The following is a 20,439-nucleotide window of genomic DNA, read 5'->3' on the forward strand; positions in this document are numbered from 1 at the left end:
TGCTGAAAAGAAGGATGTAATTCTGAATAAAATACACAACACAGAGGCACAATTTACAAAATTCCTATTTATTTATGTAGCAAAAACGAAATAACTAGACAAAGGAAATAAAACAAAGGAAAGTTCCAACCTGTGTAAGTCGTCAGGGTCGCAGTTAGCTAGAAAGGTGGTGACGGCTTCAGCCACCTCCTGGTTGGAAAGGACATCCCAGAGGCCATCAGTTCCCATCACAAGCACATCATCAGCTCCGTGTTCGTAATGCATCAGGTTATACACCTTCACCTGCATGATAAACAACAAAAGGGCCATCAGTTCAACTCAACTGATCCCTTTTATCGGTAGTAATATGGATGTTTTTTAAAGCTCATCATAGCAAAGAGAAAGCTCTACCGAGGGTATCAAATGACCTTTTTAATAGGTTTTACGCAATCATTCCATTCTTCTGCATTGCATAAAAAAGGGGGGTTGGTTCTAAGGGAAGTGCTCTAGATCTTTAACATTCATACATTTCAAATTCAGTGTTCCCCACGGCAACATTTCACTGTTACCGATTTTAGTTGTGGTGTTCCTCAAGGCTCGATCCTTGGTCCATTGTTAATTGCAGTTTGCGTTTTCTCACATGGACTGTTCTAACCTACATTTTCTTAAGTTATACTTTTCTTTTTAGTCCAGTGACCCCAAGACTGCTTTTATACTCTTAGTCCTAAAGCATGGAAGAAAAGCCTGATGTTGCCAGCTCAATAGTGGAGTTGGTTCATGACCAAATCCATTAAGTAATTGTAAGTGTTCTGATGCTTTTATAATAAATAAATGGATTTTAATACAATCCAAAATGACATTGTTTCTTTCATCCATTGTACATAAGGCCATACAGGAAATTATTTGCTCCCGCTTTGATGACTGTTAGCTACAGCTAGCTATACATACTGTACATATCACTCTGCTATGTCCAAAATCACATTGGCCAAGTATTATTTTTCACATTATTTTAAAACTCTGCTCATCAGTTAGCATTGAATAGCCCCGTACCATAAGACCCATGACCCCTTCATGTTACACCGGCGCTCTCTGAGATGCTTGAATGGTCGATATCCATAGCTGTCAGCTCGTAAGATCAAGTGACCAGACTTGCATCATCTGGCAACATCTTAGGTCTTTTATTGAGATTCTTTTAAAAATATTTAGCTGTGGTTTCTCATTGTTCTTTTTTTTTTTAAATAAAAAAAAAGTAGTTCTTTTGTTTGCATTTTTTATTTTTGTGAAGCAATTTGGGGCTTTGCTAATAGCAATTTATAGATGCCTTATTATACAGAAACTTATAGTACTCAGTACCCCCAACCACCACCCTGTTTGAATCGACTGCCTGGTCTGACTGCACACATCAACCTTTGTTGTTACTTTGCTCTTGTGTTCACTGCTGAAACACAGGATTGCTTCACCCTCCTGCCTTATTCACTACTCATTTCAAATTGACGTGAAAAACATAAAAAAGAATAGAGGAATAATCTGCACTGCTGGATCTCATCACTGTGGCTTTAAAGTGCAGAAAATATTCAACTATTTTCTAGAATCATTTATGTATTCATCAGCAGGAAAAAAAAAGCAGAAAAAAACCCCACGAAATGAGTCAGAGTAAACCATTAATTTCCATCTGCCCTGTAATTCAAAATAATACACTACACATCCATTAATAAAGAAGAGATTCTATTATCATCTTTTTGAAAATCTTGCTTGTAGTTTTTTCCCCTTTCCAGTTTTGCTAATTGGCTTTTACACATTTATGTAATTACAAAACAGTGAAACAAAACTGCAATTTTAATTAAGGCTGGTATACTATGACTACGACAGATGAAATGATGAAATCTTTTCTGTCCAACACTTTACACACAATGACGCCTGACGCTTCTACGACTTAATGAATGTAATGCCGTTTCTTGCTTTACAGAGAACATCTCGAGATACCCCTGAGAGGCTTTGTGGAGAGGTGAGAGAGTTGTGAGGGAGAGATCCAGACAGAGGCTCTGAGTGCTGAGAGGAGTTAAGACTTCCATGTGAACCTGGTATGAACCCCGGGAATTAATGAATTAAAGATCAAGCAGAGCGCTCGGGGAGGAAAAATGCAAAACTCTATAAGACAAACTGCATCAGGAGATGAAAGCGGTTTGAAACCAGCACCAGACAGACAGGTGAGCTCAAGTTCTCCAGCAGCAGAGGACTTTTTTTTTTCCAGACAGAGAAGCAGAAAATTGCATCTCTAGTGACTGCAGTGCAGATATGACCGAGGCAGAAGTAGGTTAAGCCAACTGACTGACTTATTCCATCTGCACTAACTTATATTTCGTTTCATGACTGCTCCTGAGTTTTTCATGCACATACATGGAAAAACCAAAAGACAACTGACGTGGCATCTAAAATATTGTAAATAGCATTAAATGAAGGAGATGGGGTGCGATGTGCTTTGCAGAGACAGTAGTTGCTGCATGCAGGACCATTTGTTAGAGTATGCATAAAAGACTACCAGCTATCAAGTTCATATAGGCTGGCACTGATCAGCTGATTTGCCAGGACTGCAGGCAGAGTTTATATAATTACAGTGCAGGATGCAGATTATGCTTTTTATTCTTTCAGTATCCGCCTGGACAAAAGCCACATGCTATATGTCAGACTTGTTTGCAAGAAGCTGTAAAAAGCTAATTTACAAAGCTGACTTCATAAATCCTTATAGTCTTCATAAATCCAAGATGAAGATGAAAACATAAAAACCACTCAAAATGTTGTTTTTTTTATTTTACTCTGACATGGGCAATTCACACATTGCCATATGCTTTCACAGATTTTCTGCCAGCAGCTTCAATAGTTCAAGAAATTGAAATGATCGCAAGGAGGAGGAACCGGTGAAGAGAAACTGAAGATTAGTCATGTACAGAGGAACAACAGCAGTTTACATGAAATTACATACCATTACAGGGGTGGCTATAGGTGGAAATTTCTTTTTTACTTTTTTTAAATCATCAAGCGTGAAGTGTTCCTTTCATTGTTTATTTATTTTTATTGTTTTTTAGCTTGAAAATTGAACGTGAATTATTAAATATGTTTTCACTTTTTAAAAACTGCATTTCAAAAAATAAATACATAAATAAAGGAACACTTCACGCTTGATGAGCCAATCATAGCAGTTCCCTGCACTGTGCAGCGTGACTTTTACTGGATGTAATAAAACTATGTTAAAAAAAACCCCAGCTAAACAGCCGATAATAGGCCGTCTAAAAAGTCTCGGACAGCAGAAGGCGAAGAGCTGGCTCATCCTCTGATGTTTGGAAACTAAGAACAAATCACATGCTAAGAGCCTTGCAAAGTTGTGTCTACACCACAAATCAGCCGCCTGAAAACACACCGCAGACGGCAGTATAATTATTGCACTAAGTTCCAGAAAAACAACGCAATGGCTGCTAATCCAACGTCTGCTCAGATGTCCACGAAAGCGTTTCCACCCACCTCACAGAGACACACTGAAAGCCCCAAAGCAGTCAAATTCTGTTTGACCAAAGATAAGCATCCACCAAACACGGTGAGTAGCGAATGCTCAAGATAATAATTAACACACTGGTGAAAATACGTGTTATCCCCTTGCAGAACTTTTTTCCCCAAACTGGCAAAATGTACCTGTGTGCAAAGCGTTGCAGGGAAAAGAGAGCTGTCGAGCACTTCCTCACAGCTGCAATGATTGGAGGGAAAGGCTTTGTATTTTGCTTCTAAAAGATGAAACGCTTTATCTGTCTACAAAGATTAATTAAGAGGAATGTAGCAAAATATAAAGGTGAAAGCAACGCTCTGTTTTCATTTTGCGTTACGTCTTAGTGTGTCAGCAGGTCACTTTACCTCAGGGCAACAGGACAGGAACGGCTTGATGAAGATGTTGGAGTCATGAACTTTGAGGTCGTGGTCACCGAGTCCGCGGGTCACACCGATGGTGGCCAACACCCGCGCCTGGAAAACAAACTGGTTAGGGTTTTTAAAAAATTTTTTTTTAAAGCATTTAGCATCTCAGCCGGAGACAAAAGTTCTCTTTAGAAGAGGATCCGGCATAAAACTTCCACATCAATCATGTGGAGCTACCCGCCTCGGTGACCCGTTGTGGCGAGAGAGCAGCCGAAAGCATCTTCTCCCAGACACTGACATAAACATGGCTTCGCAACAAAGTTAATGCATAAGTTCAAGAAGTAAGATCTGTAATCACTCATCTGCCTGCTAGAATTTTTTTTTACATCACTTCCTCTTTCCCACGCTGTCAGAACTCAGTGCTGACATCATTACTCTCATCCAGCCATTTTTCAATCAGCCTTTAAATCTCAGTGCTCTTCTGTCATTCCACCTTTCAGACTCGCATTTGTGCAACCCGCCTCCTCCCCATCCATCTCTCCCCGGCATCTCTGAGCCATAACCCAAGTCTCCATCTTCACCAGCACCAGCATAAACACAATGGGGGGGTCCTGTCCTAATTCCTGTCATTGCTGGGTCTCCGTTCTGCTGCTGCTGGTTTATTCGGGTCTAATCGCCAAAACGCTTTTATTCAAATTCTGTATCTCAATAAATCATGTTCACCCCCAAAATGATGTCTCCTTACTGAACCGAGTGACAGGAATCACATAAACATATGCTAACACCATTTTGGGCGAGTGAATCTGGGAACATTCAATGACAGTCTGCGCTTTTATAATACATCATTTACATCCACATACATTTTTTTATTATATATCAACATATTAACAGCTGATATTTCAGATGCAAAAAACAAATTCAACAAAGTTTTCAGGAATAAAAATTATGAAGCTGTATTGTTTGGTTGTGTAGTCTTTTTGTTGCTTTGTTTGCAGCATATTAAAGGGCAATGTGTATCTGAAGGAGGAAAGGGCTGGCCAATGAGACAGGAGGTACTTGCTTTGTACACAGCCAGACAAAAATCCATCTGTGCCCTTAAGAATTCATCCTGCTGCTGCCATCTATCATCAGTGCTGCGTATCAGCATCATCAATCATCAGTAATGACGAGCGAGTCGGTTTGAAATTTTCACCCTGCTGTTAACGTGCTTTTTGAGGGGCTAATGTAAGTGGGTGGCAGGCTGGTGATAGACGAGTGCGATAAAGCTGTCGTTTTTTTTGGATGAATGGGCAAACGTACTGAAAAAAAAAAAAAAAAAAAGAAGCATCTGGGGCAGAATTTCTCTGTAAAACTACTGCTTTGCACGATGATGACATTATCAGGCAGCGGCACAACAAACAGCTTCAAAATGGATTTGTTAAATACACGCTGGCCAAACAGCGGAAGGATATTTACGGCAAAAGCAACAGTGTCAAAAGTGCACAGAGACTAAACTAGTCTTTCAGTTATCGCATTCTTGTGGAACTGCCTTCCTCTCTCTCATTCCTGTGACGACGCTTTGTTGTGACCGCTCTTTGAATTCAGCACCCATTCACTACTTCAGACGGACGACACTGTGTGTGTGTGTGTGTGTGTGTGTGTGTGTGTGTGTGTGGTCGTCAGAAGATGCTTTCCTTTCTGGAGCTTCGCGTTACATCTCTCTCTGCATCAAATGGAATTGATTGAAAATATGAAACAAACGGACGTGACTGAGAATTTAAAGGCATTTTTCCCCCTTTCTCCGCTGCAGTTTATTTGGTGGAGTATTTTCAGTCTCTCCTTCTCTCCTCTCCCCTGCTATCCCAGCGGGGATTAACTTCGCTTCTCAGAGAGACGACTGTCATCTCCCGAGTGGTGTGTGTCTGTCTGAATGTCTGTGTGTGTCTTAGATATAGGGTTGCCGCTGGAGTGAAATAGATGGACCGTCTCCCCTCTCTTCTAAGTGAGGGTGCGCACTGACACACGCGCATGCACTCACTTCAGAGAGTTCGCCCACTTTTTGGGAGGCTGGCAGGCTTGTAGAGTGTGTGTGTGTGTGTGTGTGTGTGTGTGTGTGTGTGTGTGTGTGTGTGTGTGTGTGTGTGTGTGTGTGTGAGAGACAGACTGACAATTTTGGAGCGAGTGATTTTTTCTCTGCACTTCTGAATTCTACAGTACAAACCACACAAGGGTTGGTGAAGACACACAAACTCAGTAAAACTTGCACTGACACACACACACACTTACCTTTTTCCTTTCACCGTATATAAGAGGAAACTTGAGATCCTCATCCTCGATCGTCTTGTAAGCCCTGTGCATGAGAAAAGAAATGCAGATCAAGGCAATGAATTTTTCCCTTTTCCACCCCTTTTCTTTCATAGGCGCACTTTTTAAAGCGTGTATATGTTAATTATGTTTGACAGACACACATGAAAAGCATGTGTACTTTCAGAAAGGGAAAAAAAAGAGGGGCTCAGGGGTCTTATTTCTTCCTTATCTTAAATGCCATCTTGGTGTCTCGGTAGTTTATGGTGAATATTTTGCTCTACAGCAGATCCACAATAAACAGGTTCTACAACCTCTTCCCTAACATGCGGTACACTGAGTTACAGATTGACGCCAGGGACTGTAACGCAGATACTTCTACATCAAACAGTGGTCCAGTCAAACCTCATATAATCCAGGAAATATAAATCACACCACTTAGTGTGCAATAGTTTCAACAATTGCCCCTTAAGCCATTTATACGTCGATTCTATTCACGGTGAACACAATGGCAAAAAATGTCCCCCTAACATAAGCAGATTTATGTGTGATGGCTGGTCACCTCTAAATGGCAATTCGGAAGTTGATGTTTCAGATGTGCAAAAAAAGTTCACAGATAAACGTCATTTAAGACATTTGTTGCTTTGGTTTCAGCGCGTTTTGGGATTTTTATGGATGAAAGGTGTGATCAGTGAGTCTGGAGGAACTGCTTTGTACACAGCCAGACCAAAAAGAAAAAAACAACAGTCTGTACTTTGAACACTTCGTCCTGCTGCAGGTGTCATCCATCACCAGCAATGACGTGTATCAGCATCATCGATCATCCGTAATGACGAGTAAGTCAGTTTGAAATTTTCACACTGCTGTTAACGTGCTTTTAGAGGGCACTGTACATAAGTTGGGTGGACGGACAGAAACCCAAATGGAAATTGGAAGTCAATTTCTTCTACAGCAGTGACAGCTAACATTTTAGCCACACACCAATACTTCAGTTGTTGCCTCCGGGTGGCAGTTTAAGAGGTACGGCTATTTACTGTTCTACTTTTATAAAACCGAAGCACCTGATGGACAAAGATTTTAAAGAATCATCAATGCTACCTCTTACCTGATAAATGACTTTATCTATTCAACTCCCAACCTCTCAAATAACTAGTAGCCACAGATCAAGGTAACTTTAACTACACACAAACAATAATTTTGGAAACTCTATATTTTACTTTTGTCTCTAATCAAATGTTAATTTATGATTGTCCCATTTCTTACTGTAGTAATAACTTGTGTCTAAGGACGAACACACAGGTTAGCAACAAAGTGAATCACACACTTTTAGGTTTTTGATTTTGCTTGCATGTCAACGCCAGAGTGACTCTCTAGGGCGTAATAACAAGTGTTTTCTGAGCTGAATATTTTAGCAAGAAAGCTAGAGGGAGGGAATCTCAGGATCCGCAATGAAGCAACAAAAATAAGTTCAGAAGTGCATAAAGTGGGTGGGGGGAGAGATCTGAAAAACGAACTTAGAAATGGAGCTTTGATGTCAGACTCAAAGACTCCCTGGCTGACGCTGATGTACTTAAACTGGCTAGATTAGGTTTGGCGTCACCAGTCAGTGGAGAATATCAACAACTTCAAACAGCTTTATTATCTGAGTAAGGGTTTGCTCTGTCTGTCAGTCCATGTCTCTTTCTGCCCATCTGTCCGTCTGTCTCAAAAGTGAGTGATGTACTTTACCCGACCCACAGGCAAGGCTCTCTTTCTGTCATCTCTTCTGTCATCTCTACCTCTACATCGTCTTCATCCATCAGCGGCCCTCCTGCCCGTGCGTGTCAAACTTAACACGGACAGACAAATGCAAAATAAAGATTACTCTAATTTTTTTTCTCCCACCATTTTACGTTGAAAGTGAGGGAACTTCTGAATGACAATTCTCATTCTCAGTACTGAAAATTCACTGCTTGGAGTAAACAAGCCATAAGCTACTTCAGCTTTATTCTCCAGCTGACTCAATTTGCGACTATCAGCAAATTATGATGAAATGAACCTAATAGAAAGCTGAGATCTGCAGTCCTGTGAAAAACTACGTACACCCCATGATTTAATAACTTGTAGAGAAACTCTTACTAGCTATAACGCGGTTCACCTTTCGCGGCCTCGCTGTTTCGTGGATTTTTATTGTGCAATTTTCCATGTGTGTGTGTTTTTTTTTTTTTTTTTAAAAAGCGCATTGTGTTCTGCGTGCTGATTGGCTGTAGACCATTGTCAATCAATCTTGTGCCGTGTCTCCTGTACAGTACAGAATGCGTTCAGCTTGTCAAATTTACATAAATCTTGGATCGCTAGCAGTGTGACTCTGCTGTACTGTATGTTTGTACGTTTTCTCCCCAACAAACACAACAATGTCGACGAAATATTTTACCCGCAGGTGCCTTTGGTTTCATTCTATAATACTGGACTTATTTTTCTATAAGGGTTGAACTTTGAGAGTGTTTAAACAAGAGAGAAACGTGTGAACATGTTCATGCCTGTCTGAGAAAAGTGTATAAAGTGTGTAGTGAGGGGTTTTACAGCCTGACAACATCTATAATAACTATAAAAAGTTGGGTACTTCGCAGATTTCACCTATCGCTGGTTATTTTTGGAACATAATTGCCGCGATAAACGAGGGACCACTGTACCTGGATTTTCTTTTTTCCACTGCAGTGAGTTTCTCATTTTCAGTGGACAGATGAGCTGTTATTTTTGTCTACAGACCAGTTAATGTTTGAGAATTCTTACTTAAAGAAAGGTTACTCATACAAAACATGCCACGATTTTTTTATATTTCTAGATTAGATGAATAGCGTAATTTCAAAAGTGTCCACTAGTGGTGATGAATCCATACGGAAATATTGCTTCAGGCTGATCCCCTCTTTCCACCATCTTTCAGATCGTTGGGTTTTACCGCTTTTAACTACAATGGTCTGGTTGACCAAAAATACTTTAATCAATACCATTAAAAGCCACATTAAACAATCATCTTCAGCAAAAAGCATCTAATAAACCTAGCATACACCAGCTAGGTTAGTAGCAGCTGCTGAACATCAGGCAAACATGAGATGACTGGCAAAATGCCCCCAAAAAGCTTCAAGATGGCAGTCCAAAAAGCAATAAGCATCATCACTGTGACTAAGTCAATTTTTAATATACAGTCTATGCCCCAAACCAATACCAATCACACCATGATGCTTGTCCATTGTAGTTTGGAATCTGCAACAAAATGTTTCTATTAAATCTGCACCAGTTCCAGAAATGTTCAAATGTTTCCTCCTTCTACTGAAATATGGACAAATACAACAAATGACTCCAAACAGTTTCCTTTCTCCGATGTGAAGAGAAAGTCGGCGCTACATCCTGGCTGGCACATCTCTGCTTTCGAGGGGCAGTGTCACAGTGAAATATACATCACACAATAGGAACAGTACTGTATGTGCCTGTGTGTCGGGGAGAGGGAGCGATTGTGTCAGTAAAAGCACACCTCATTACTGGCTTCCACTGCAGCCACAGTCAAACAGCATGGTGCCTTGCTAACCCACATAACAACGCACATACAGGACCATCTCTGCTGTATCATTATATCGAATCAGGTTAGGCTTCTCCCTCATTAGCTCTCTGCTGGTCTCCTCAGCTCCCACTGGATGCCATATTATGAGCAAGAGTAAAAGAGGCAGGAGCAGAGACTTTTACCCCCATCATAACTCCATCTATTAAGAATGCAGCGGGAGAGGGTTGAGGTCTGCCAGACCCCGAAAATTAGCAGTTTTCATTCCACGTTATAAATTGAATGGCATCGTACACGGTAACGCAGCCTGCTTTAGGGATGTGGGAGTCTGCCGTCGTTAAGTGCTTCACGACACCCGTGTGTGAAATGTTAAATGGGAAAAACGCACCATCCGTTCATGGTGAAGTCTCTGTAGAGCATCCTCTTGCCCACCTCCTTCTTCTGAACTCTCCGGGGGAACTCCAGGTGCGTGAACTCATTTCCTAACAGGTGAGGCTGCATGAAACCCTGGAGGACAGACAGTAATTTCGAGTCATTATGTGGCAGATGTGCGGAGCATCCTTACCCATCACTGTAGGTTTTTTTGCCCAATTTTAAGTGTTGAAACAAACACTATTTGAAATTTAAATATTAAAGAACTGCGAGAAGCTGAAAGAGAATCTTCTCAGTGTTCTGACGCACAAACTGTGTGATGACATCAGTGTCATTTACACTTAAATTTGCTCTAATATGCTCATTACCAGCTCCATATTTTTTTATTCAAGGACTCTACTAGACTAACTTTGAAAGACTCAAAAATCAAAATAATCCCAGTTCTAAGTCCCTCCCCTTTAAGCAAACTTTCTTCTCATTGGTTGCCCCTCATGAACAGAAGATTTAAACACACCTCAGATGGCCATGTTAATAATATCCACAGCCAACAGCTGAAAAAAACCTGCTTGAAACCAAACATTTAGAGCAGCTTGAAGCCTTGAAGCAACTCGAACTACTTACTTTTAACTTTAGATTTGTTATATATGAGTCTTTAACACTTTACTAGTATATTTATGAAAAAAATAAAAAAAGTATCTATAAAAAAAACACTTCCTTAGGATCTCAAGTTATTTGTACAGAGTTGAAGCAAACAGGCTTGAACATAGGATTCACATAACATATAAATTAATGTTAAGTTTATATCAGGTTAAGTTAGCTAAACAGAATTATTTAATTCCACAAAAATTGCCAAGTCAAATATTTGTATCTAATTTTTTTAGGTTCTCTTTACTTATTATGCTATGGGTCATATTTATTATAAAAATTGGATAAAAATGTATATTTGGTATACGTAGTACCACTGCATGTACAGTGGGGTCCATAATTTGTCAGAAAAAGACAAAGTTTTTTTTATTTGTTTTTTTTATGTGTTGCCTCTGTACACAAACACAGTGAATTTTAAATCATAGATCATTTTAAGTAATAAATCTTTTTATTTATTTATTCATAGCTGTTATTACTGCAATTTGAAATCTGAGCCCCAAATAGATGTCATAGATGCTGAAAGGCTGAAACATCAAAATAAATCTATCGGAGGGACCGCCAGAACTTTAGGGGACAAATCAACAATCTGGTTCATTCTTATAAAGAAGGAAAACACTGGCCAGCTCAGCAACACCACAGAAGTCAACTAAAATGAATTATTTACATGGTTAAGAAGAACAATGTCACAATATTTAACAAAGTCATGAGGGAGGCGTAACTTCGTCGAGGTCTACAATCAACAGACGCCTTCATGAATGCAAATACAGAGGCTTTACAACATGGTGCAAACTACTGGTTACTCTCAACAGGTACACTGTTAGACTTGGCAGAGAACATCAAAGAGAACAATTATGAAAAAGAATCTTTGGATAAATGAAACCAAGATGAACCTGTAGGAGAAGTAAAGGAAGCGCTGACGATCTGAAGTGTATGACAGAAGCAGCAGGATGAATTCTGAAGTGTACAGGGCCTCACTCTCTGCTCGTTCAACCCAATAAAGCAAGCTTTTAAGTTATTAACACAAAAGTGAAGACAGAAAGAGCCACAAACAAGGAGCAGCTGAAGGCCTAGCGGAGCATCTCAGGGGAGGAAACAACATGTGGTGACGTGAAGTTGTTGAGTTGAGGCAGTCGTTGAATTGTTGAATTAGAGCTGGAAATCTGCACTTGACTCACATCTTGATTGATTTAAAATCCTGTGCTAGTGTACAGAGGCAGAATTACAATTATCTCGGTCTAACAAATTATAGATCCAACTGTGCGTTCATCAATATTCAGATTTCATTATAGAAATATGAGTGAATGTTAAGCACCACTGCACTTCCAAAGAAATTATAAACACTTGTTGTGTTTCTTAGGAAAAGTGAAAGGCGGAGAGTTTCCTTACCAGGAACTGGAGTCGCTGTCGTTCTGACTCTGGTGTGAACTCTGTCGACATGGGAATGATCTCATTGTTTCTAATAATGATAGCCCTGCGCACACAAAGACATATAAAGTGTTGGAAAACATTACCGATCATTCAAATGACGTGTTTTGTTTTTTTTCAAACTTCAAGGGCAAAACATAAGCACAGGTACCTGCTGTCACCTGCGTTCCCAACAAATAGCTTTCCTAGGAGGTAAACCACAGTGAGAGCCGTGCATCCTCCTGTGATGTTAAAAACTTGCTTCTCCCTCTCGATCTGGGCGTCCTAGCAGAGGTAAGGACAAGAGACGGAGACTTTAAAGGAGCATCGTGCGAGAAGACAATCGGTAAGACCTTCGAAAACACTCCCACGACCGCCCACATGACAAAGATTTAGGAAACGCCAAACAAGTTAAGCTTTTGCATGGCTTGGTCCTCATGTGGGCAGAAGGAGAGTTTACATACACTACACAGAGTAAGACTTTATTCACAAACACAAGAACCACGAGAGGGAGAAATACACAAGCAAACAGCGAGCAAGAGGAAACCTCGTCAACTTCTCAGAAAGGCGAACAAAGTGTGGGCATCGAATGAGACTATCGATTGGTTTAACCTGCACCTCAAGTCGATGTTGTGTCAGTAAACAAGTGCATGTTGTGAGCGAATCACGAAGGTACCGATACATGAGATGGCTTGCAAGTGGACTTATAATTATCAGGTCAGAGCAGCAATGGATGTTTAATGTACACTCCTTTGTACGCTATGTACGCTCCTTTTTGAGTCCTTTACTGTTTTAAAAGAGATTCAGTTTGCTAGTTTATTTCAATGCACAATCATAAAACGTTGCTAGAAATGCACTACACAGACTGTAGAGTATTTTTAAGGGATTCACATAATGAATAAGCAGGCAGAACAATAATAAAAAAAGATGGATGGGTGAAATTTGCACAAAACTAAAAGGTGCAGAAAAAAAATGCTGGCTTGTTTTATACCAACTGAAGGCTAGATAAAATACACTAACAATGGAACACAATAAAACACAAATAGAGCATCATCAGGAGACATCTCACACCATTCTTTGGCAAATCTCTCAAGCTCCTCCAGATTTGATGGCTTGAAACTTGGTCTTCAGTTCAACCCACAGATTTTTTATTTGTTTTTTAAAAAAAGATGGGAATCAAGTCAGGGCTTTTCAGCAGGTCAGTCGGTAACGTCCACTTTTGTCTTGTAGAGGTAGTTCTTCGCCAGGAGTGATGTATGTTTTGAGTTGTCGTGTTTTGAGGACAAAGTGCTGACCCAGGCTCAGTTTTCCTGCTAATTGCTTTCAGAATCTTCACGTCCTTACTTCATGATTCCTCCCACCTTGATTAGATTCCCAACTAAAGACACGCTGACAAGACGTCTCTTGATAGACTTGTAGTATACCGAATCATTCTCGAGGTTGTCCTTAAGATACTTCAGTCTGGTTTGAAGGCGTCTCTTCTGCAAAAGTGGACTTTTTCTTGGTCTATACTCACAGTCCATTCCATGTGCAAGGTTCCAGTGAATGTCTTCTTCGGCATCACAATTCCTGACTTGGTTAAGTCATTCTCTTGTGTCTCTAGTGTCTTGGCAGTTGTTCTGGAATCTTTAGACACATTTCTCACTAGTTTTCTAGAAATCTTTCACTGCCTATCTCTACCAGCCTTGTTCTGTGTGGCTCTGTTCGAATTTCTTGATGATACTTCTCACTCCAGATCCCAACACCTGGACACGTTGAGATAACTTTTTTTATCCTTTTTTTTTTGTGAAGATCAACAATTCTTTTTCACAAACTGATTTCTGGTTGTTTTTCGGCATAAATTGGAAGACAACCCTCATTTGGAAGTTGATTTTATGAAGCTCTGAGCATCACAGAAGCACATCATTGCACAGCGCTGGTTTGTGATATGACTCAATAAAAAGCTCCGTTTTTCAGGGGGATAATAATATTGATGATAATTTAATGCACGTCCCCACTTGCACCTTTTGTGAACCAGTGCTCTCATGCTGACTGATGCTGACCGGGTTATGAGACGTACAAGGTGTAATTATGTGCCTTAAACAAACATGTGCACATATTTATCTGAATATTTGCTCACGTTTCTCCCAGCCCAGAAACTCTCACATCAGATCAGCAACTGAGCAATAATGAAAATATAGTGAGTTAAACCCAGCATGGTCTAAAACAAGGATGAATGCTCCCGGACTTACAGTTGTGTAGAGAAAAGCTACAGAAAGAGCTTCATGAGGAGCAGCAGCCCCCTTGTGGGCTTCAGATGGAATTTTTTATTTTTTATTTTTTTTTAAACTCAGTAGAGATCACGGCTTTAACCGATGAAGTGATAATCCTCTACAAAAGATGTCAAATCAGGTGCAAAAGTGCTTCTTTTCAAAAGAGGAAGGGTAGCGTCTAAGCTTAGTCCAGCCTGAGCTGTTTGGGTTGCTTTCCATTGCCATCTAGTGGCAACACTGCATAATCCTTGCCTCATAAAAGATCTTACAAACCAATTTAAAAGAAACCTACAATTAAAAGAAAAAAAAAAACTGAAGGAAACACACGACTGAAAGGGAATAAAAGTATCTGTTCTCTTTTAGATAACATCTATATAAGAAATAAGTTTGATGTTGCCACAGGCTCTTTCATAAATTTAGCTGCGTGCCTTTAATTAAAGTGCTAAATATTTACAGAATTTTTATGCAATGCTGCTGTTTGATCAAGATATTAATATGATTAATGTGTGTGTATATATGTGTCGTTTTGCTAAAACGACATCACTTCCCAGTTTGCTTAAATAAGGAATAAACAGAGATGCTAAAGGTTATGGTCAAAGAAAATATTTGTGAGAATCTTTTCAAAGTGTGTATGTTGGCGAGTTTGCGTGCCGTATGTAAAGCTTTTATTTTGTTTAGCTTGCGCTGACGCCTTCATCAACTACATGTGCACATCTGCTTGGCATCCCTGTAAGTGTTTACTTTGTGCACACATAAAAGCACACATGTGGATAATGTAAATATGTTATGCTTTTTCCTAAAAAGCATGCTTAAAAAAATCCGTCTGTGATCATTTCGTGGCCTTTAAAGTAAATTTACGAACCACAGTCAACTGAAATCAACCACGTTGTGTGCAGGCCGTCTTGCAACGGCACAGACATTCGAAATCGTACAGTCTGTTCAGAGCAATAACTGTGGCTTGCAATTATAGAGTAACCTTCATTATTTGTAATTATTTTTTTCCAACTATGGAAAAATTGTTTGGCCCGTAAACATCTGCTGCTTTCAAGAGCGTTAAATGACACTTTAACTGCCGCACCTGCATGATGTGCATATAATTACTCTTACAGTGCATTTGCTCTCATTTCTTTACATTTTGCTAGTAAAGTGGAGAATAGGTGCAGAGGTTTATCAAACCATTAAACACTATATATATGAAAATACAGTATATAACGCAAAAAAGAGAATTTGTACAACTTGAAAGTCAACATTTGGAATGACCACCTTTATTCTTTAACTCACCCTGAGTTCTCTCAGGCAGTTTTCTTGCTATTTTTTAAAGTAGTCTTTAGGGATATTTCTCCAGGCTTCTTGAAGATGATCCCATACTGCTTCAATAATGCTGAGGTCCTGGCTCTGGGGAGGCCAGTCCATGCACTGGCAGTCTGTTTTGTTCTCATAAACAATTAGGCCACTGCCAGTCAAATGCTTTCTAGATGGTATTGATAGCCTGATGACACTTTTCTATCTTTTTTTTTTTTTTTTAAATTTTGGGCCTGCCATTGCACTGCATGCTGAGATATGCCAAGTTTATAATAAGCTATTCAGCTAATAGCTCTTTGGGAATCACCTTGCTTATGTAAAAATATTATTTTATGTCTTTTAAACACTCTTTACTTTTCTTATAGATTCAATAATGAAAAGTCAACAAATTAAGTGTTTTTGGACAGGCTGCCTTGAGTCAGTAACCCTTTTATATTTTAATGATTAACAGGTTAGTATTAAGTGGCTTAACAAACAAACAAAAAGAAACTTTAGGAAAATGGTCAGGTAGATTGACTGGACTTAAAATGAGTGAAAAGGCAGCCAATGTCTGGATAATTAGAAGAAAAATATGAAGAAACGAGGGGTGGCTCAAGACTTTTGCACAATATTATAAAAGTACCACAACTAGCGGGACAAAGATTTGCTTTTCTGCACATCCAGTTAATAACACTAATATAGGTTGGACCATTTAAGCTGCTTTAACCTGACCAGAGTTGCAAGCCACTTTACAACCCACCTCCAACTTAATTCATGTGTCAATGCCATTTCTGTTGTGAATGCCAGCGCTGTTCTCACGTATTCACGTGTCCAAGAACAAAGTCATTAAGCCAGATATTTATTGGAAATAAAGTTCATTGTTAAATACTTGAATCTGTTGCCTTTTCACCATATTCTTTGTGTCTTACAATCACAGTGTGAACGCAAACTTAAAAATGTTTCCAGATGTGAGTCAAAATACAAGCGACCCGGTCAAAAGTCATGTTTGTGCCTGCTAAACACCCTTATTTATCACTTTCAGGAACACGGGTCATCTCAGTCTCCCGGAACAACCAAGCAAAACAATGGCTAAGTGGGAGGATTTATAACAAACAATGTCTCACTCAAATTGATTACTTGTCACCACAGGAAAACACATTGGAAATGTTACTAATAACCACTACCAACAGCTTGCTTCCTTCCAGTAAGCCATTTAAGTGAAGCAGCACACACAAAACCAGATCTATAATTACTAGTTATTAGTTTTAATAATTGCCTTTGAAGCTGATTCAAACAGTTAATAAAAGCATAAATAGCTTTGGATGGATTAGAGGAAGGAAGCTGGTGAAAATGCTGATATTGGAGTCGTGACTGTCAAATGAGTGTCAAATTCCTGAAATGTTAAGTAACAAAAGCATGTCACCCATCTCTCACCATCTCTTTGAAGGCGTTCTCTATGGCTCCAATCACCAGGCTCTCGTGCTGGATCTTCTTCTCAGTAAAAAAGCGTGGTGGAGGCGGGGTGCTGCAAGGGGAGCCTGGTGCACCTGTGGCCCCGCGCAGGGAAGCAGCCCGGGTCAGGGCACGGTGAGGAGTGTTTCCCTGGAGGTAGGGATTACAGTCTGGCTCCTCGCCCAGCACGGTGGGGGGTGGAGATGCCAAGTTGCGCAAAATCTCTATGACGGCCTGAAGCTGGCAGGCGATGTGGTGTTGTAGCAAGCGGGAGGCGACAACTGCCGCACCTGAACCTGCGTGACCGTCGAACAAAGCCCAGTAGTGAAACACGAGTCCTTCGCTTTCCTGCAGGCGAATGGTGAGAACGCACAGAACAAAGGGCAGTTAACGGCTGAATCAAACATAATCCCATTAAAATACAGACTCATAAAGGAATTATACTGTTGCTGCATTTTAATCAGGATTAATTGATAGCTTCCCTTGTTCGACAACACATCAACACATCATGCTTTACATCTGCAGGAAAATCCCAGAGAGATCTCAAACATAGACAATAAAAAAGGGTTTTTTCAATTTTTCCAAAATTCCCCCTGGTCTTGTCATTTAATCCATATATAGATACTTTTTAAAAACAATCTGACATTTGAGGAGAGGACCAAAAAAACAAAGCAAAAACATGTTGCTGAATGACTAATGCTGATAGGAGATCATGTAGTATGACTCATCAGTGAAAGACCAAGAACATCATGACTCATTGTGTCCAGTAACACAAGTGTTCCAGAGGTCAAACTTCCCTATCAGCTATCTGTGGGAACAACCTTATCACATCTGCATCAGAGCAAAGTCACCTTGGCATTACACATTATTCAGAATGCCTTGCAGAAATCTTGAGTTTGGAAGTAAAGCTGTGTGTTTGACAGTTTAGCCATTCGTAACACAACAGCACAACACGTAACACAAAATCCAAAATCCCTCTTGGGATATTTTTTCGCAATTTAGGCGAATGGGTAAACTGGGGTCAGATGTAGTCACACCCTGAGTTCTGAAGAAATTTTAACTTCTTGACGCTATGTCCTTGGACTGAACAGAGAACAAAAAGTATTGGGAGATAACATTTTCTGGAAATGTTATTTTACAAAGAAATGACTCAATATGAAGCTTTGGGGAGTTAATGATAAAGTTACCATGTGTTTCAGCTATTTACTCAGAGAGCCTCTCACAGTTTTGTGGAGGTGGCACTGACTGAACAATTTAATGAAACACAAACAACTGCCTTTTATAGTTTGATATTTTCTAAAACATCATCACATATGCTGGAATTTACTGTCTGCGAATACCAACAACCCAATTTCATCTTCTCTTAGTGAATATGATTAAGACAGTCCAAAACTCTGGACACATTTCTGTGTGGAAAACTGGTTTTGCAATGGATAAAACAGGCTTGTAACATCTTCTGGAATGGATTTCCCAAAGCCCAACCCTCAGCCCTCCTGAAAATGCTCAAAGCTGGGTCTGTGGCAGGAAACCAATCATTATGAACCCTACCAAGGAGGGTGGTCAAATATTCAGCCTTATCCAGATGGGTGGCTGTTTGATCATCCTTCTTGGGTGGTCAAATGTTTATGCCAAACAATTGTTGATGGCTACGAAAAGCATCTGGTCTAGGTACAGCTCGCTTAGGGCCGTTTAACAAAATATTACTGGGGGTGTACGTGTAATTTTAACCCATGTGGGGATACAAATCAAATTCAAACTTGTCCACCCAATTCTTGTTCTTTTAAGTCATTAAAGATATATGCCATACAATCATTTCCATGCCCATGATGAGTGCATGTGAACTTTTGACCACAACTATCTCTAAACAGGAACTCCCCCTAAGACATATTGCAGTCCTGTAAAAATTGCTGTGTTGTAACCAAACATTTCTGTTTGGAAACTGGCAAAGAGGAGAAGAGGTGAATCATCTGGCTTCCAAATGAGCCAAATCAGTGTCAAACAATATATGAAGTTTTTCATTTAATTTCATCAGAACAGATTTACTGCACATGTTGCATCCAACACACCAAATAATCCATTAAACAGCTCTAAGGACCATAAATATGGGGACAACAAACCCTCGCCTGTAAACAGTTTAATCCCAACTAGAAGCTGCACAGAAATCCTCTTGCTGTGCATTTAGTACAAAAAAAAAAAAGAAACATTTTTTAAGACCAACTTTATTCTGCACAGTTGTTTACAAGTAGCTTCACTTGAGGTCACTGCAACCTATGTATGCATGTTAGTAAAATCTGTCAACATTTACAGTACAGGCTGTATTTGTGTGTTTGCATGCCGTTACCTCTCCTAGTCTGCTGTGCTCCATATGGAGCCCTAGGCCCTCTCCGTTGGGCAAGGAGTTGCGTCTCTTGGCGGTGGGGGTCTTGCTGGGTGTGGAGGGAGGGCAGTAGCTCATTGGCCTCCTTCTTGCTACTACCACCTCACAGCAGGCCTGGTCCTCATTCAGCGCACTCTTACCAGCATTAATAACCCTGAAAGATGGGGCACAATGTACAGGTTTAGTCATATTATAGGCAGTCACCCATTTTCTTGTCAATAGCCTTTACCAAAGAATGATTAAAAAATCAAATTTGTCAACATTCAGCCAATATCATTTTTTTTTTCAGTTAAAGTCTTCGTTTCAAACATCAGATGCAACGCTTGCTGTGATTTCCCAGCTGTTTTCTGGAACGAGCAGTTGAACAAAAGCTGAAATCAGAAGCTTTTTTGTGGGATGAAACAGCGCCGGGGTCTTTCATAGTTATTAAGGCTCACTGCAGGATTGCAACAATTAGTCAGACCCACTGCCTGCGGTTTCTATCTGCAGACCCAATGAAACAGCATGCGTTGTACGTTTCATGTCCCTGATGAAGATCAAACAGGAGCGCTTATTTGTGGTACTGCTCTGCTGGGAGTGTCCTGATGCATTGAGACAATCGCCTCTGGGTGAATATGAAGACTCTATTTGTGCTTAGTTGTACAAAGGGTACATGGCCAGCGCTTTGTGCATGTACGCAGTCCTGCTGAGCTTCATTTGTGCTTGTGTGCTTTAAAAAACAAAAAAAAACAAAACCCAAAACAGGCAGACCACAGAGAGAGTTTGCAGAAAAATGTAGCCCACTAACAATTTAAAAACAGCATTGTTTTAAAGGCAAACCACACTCTTAATCTAACAGTTTTTAAAGTTGAAAAGAAAAACTTTTGTCTTCAGTCTGCACGATAACCACATTGTTATCTGCAGCCCATACTGGAGAATAACAATTTTTCTACATATCTTGGGAAATTTTGATCAAACAT

At 40.0% G+C, this 20,439-nt stretch overlaps 1 protein-coding gene across 1 annotated transcript in view; it reads right to left on the minus strand.

The window, feature by feature from the left end:
- Positions 1 to 20,439, minus strand: part of LOC146555832 (protein phosphatase 1H-like) — a 33,819-nt gene that overhangs the window by 4,242 nt on the left and 9,138 nt on the right. Inside the window, exons 2-9 of the mRNA XM_085251594.1 lie at positions 19,445 to 19,634; positions 17,086 to 17,451; positions 12,291 to 12,403; positions 12,101 to 12,185; positions 10,086 to 10,204; positions 6,145 to 6,208; positions 3,880 to 3,987; positions 131 to 282 (exon numbers count right to left, since the gene is read on the minus strand). Coding sequence (XP_085107720.1) covers positions 131 to 282; positions 3,880 to 3,987; positions 6,145 to 6,208; positions 10,086 to 10,204; positions 12,101 to 12,185; positions 12,291 to 12,403; positions 17,086 to 17,451; positions 19,445 to 19,634 — 1,197 coding nt within the window. The remainder of the gene's footprint in view (positions 1 to 130; positions 283 to 3,879; positions 3,988 to 6,144; positions 6,209 to 10,085; positions 10,205 to 12,100; positions 12,186 to 12,290; positions 12,404 to 17,085; positions 17,452 to 19,444; positions 19,635 to 20,439) is intronic.

Source organism: Mchenga conophoros, linkage group LG17, assembly GCF_057382185.1.
Source record: "Mchenga conophoros isolate Kocher_MC1m ecotype Shallow Benthic linkage group LG17, M_conophoros_male_GT1.1, whole genome shotgun sequence".
NCBI lineage: Eukaryota > Metazoa > Chordata > Actinopteri > Cichliformes > Cichlidae > Mchenga > Mchenga conophoros.